Source organism: Bombus impatiens, unplaced genomic scaffold (genome assembly GCF_000188095.3).
Source record: "Bombus impatiens unplaced genomic scaffold, BIMP_2.2 scf_5484, whole genome shotgun sequence".
Classification (NCBI taxonomy): domain Eukaryota; kingdom Metazoa; phylum Arthropoda; class Insecta; order Hymenoptera; family Apidae; genus Bombus; species Bombus impatiens.
Window position 1 is genome coordinate 1 of NT_181903.1, and position 947 is coordinate 947.

At 31.0% G+C, this 947-nt stretch overlaps 1 protein-coding gene and 1 long non-coding RNA gene across 2 annotated transcripts; one reads left to right on the plus strand and one right to left on the minus strand.

The window, feature by feature from the left end:
- Nucleotides 1–13: 13 nt before the first annotated feature.
- On the plus strand, nt 14–704 carry LOC100740481 (60S ribosomal protein L23; the record flags this gene model as incomplete). Its single annotated transcript, XM_003494886.2, is given in 2 exon segments — nt 14–142; nt 452–704. Coding segments are annotated over 2 exon segments (326 nt in total), but the record flags the coding sequence as incomplete, so codon positions are not given.
- Nucleotides 705–706: 2 nt separating this feature from the next.
- On the minus strand, nt 707–947 carry LOC117152526. The gene is made up of 2 exons (XR_004462917.1): nt 907–947; nt 707–835 (listed from the first exon to the last, which is right to left on the minus strand). It is a non-coding gene; the product is annotated as an uncharacterized LOC117152526 (long non-coding RNA).

Consider the following 947-nt stretch of genomic DNA (forward strand, 5'->3'; position numbering starts at 1 on the left):
TTTTTTTTTATAGGTGCCAAAAATTTGTATGTCATCGCAGTTCAAGGTATTAAAGGCAGGCTAAATCGTTTGCCAGCTGCAGGATCAGGCGATATGATAGTTGCTACTGTCAAAAAGGGAAAACCTGAACTTAGGAAAAAGGGTAATTGGAACCATTTTGTAATTCAGTATTCATCTCAAAGCATATATGCACTAGTATCTCTATTATTTTTATTATTCATTTAATGTTAAAGTAGTAACTCTTTTCTATAGAAAGAACTTCTCAAAATTAATTATATAGAATTCTTGTTTTTTATTATTTAATTATTAATTAATTTATACAATTATCAAGAGATACAAACATGGTCATTCTATACTTCTTTTGCGATGATTAAGAGAAAGTATATAATTTGTATTATTAAATAGAGACAAGTAACAATATTGATGACGTTTTTAAACTGCTTTTTTGTAGTTATGCCTGCAGTCATAATACGGCAACGAAAACCGTTTAGAAGGAAGGACGGTGTTTTTATATATTTTGAAGACAATGCAGGAGTCATTGTCAATAATAAGGGAGAAATGAAAGGGTCAGCTATTACAGGACCCGTTGCAAAAGAATGTGCAGATTTGTGGCCGAGAATAGCATCCAATGCCAGCAGTATCGCGTAAACATTCTGTAGAAACTATTGCCCTTTAATAAAATAAATTTGAGTATTTTCTTGTCATATTGTGTTGTACTGTATACAACCGTGTTATACCCCGTTAACGAAGCGCTCGCACTGTACATTTGCCTTGGTAACAGAACTGGTAACAATTTCTGATTCAATTACAGAACCATTACTATTTATAGAATTTGCTAAAAATGTAAGAATATTGTTAATAAATAATACATGCATACATATCACGTTATATAAATAACATCATTACCTCGAATTTGCTGAAAGTTACTTGTTTCCTCTTTTTGAAAT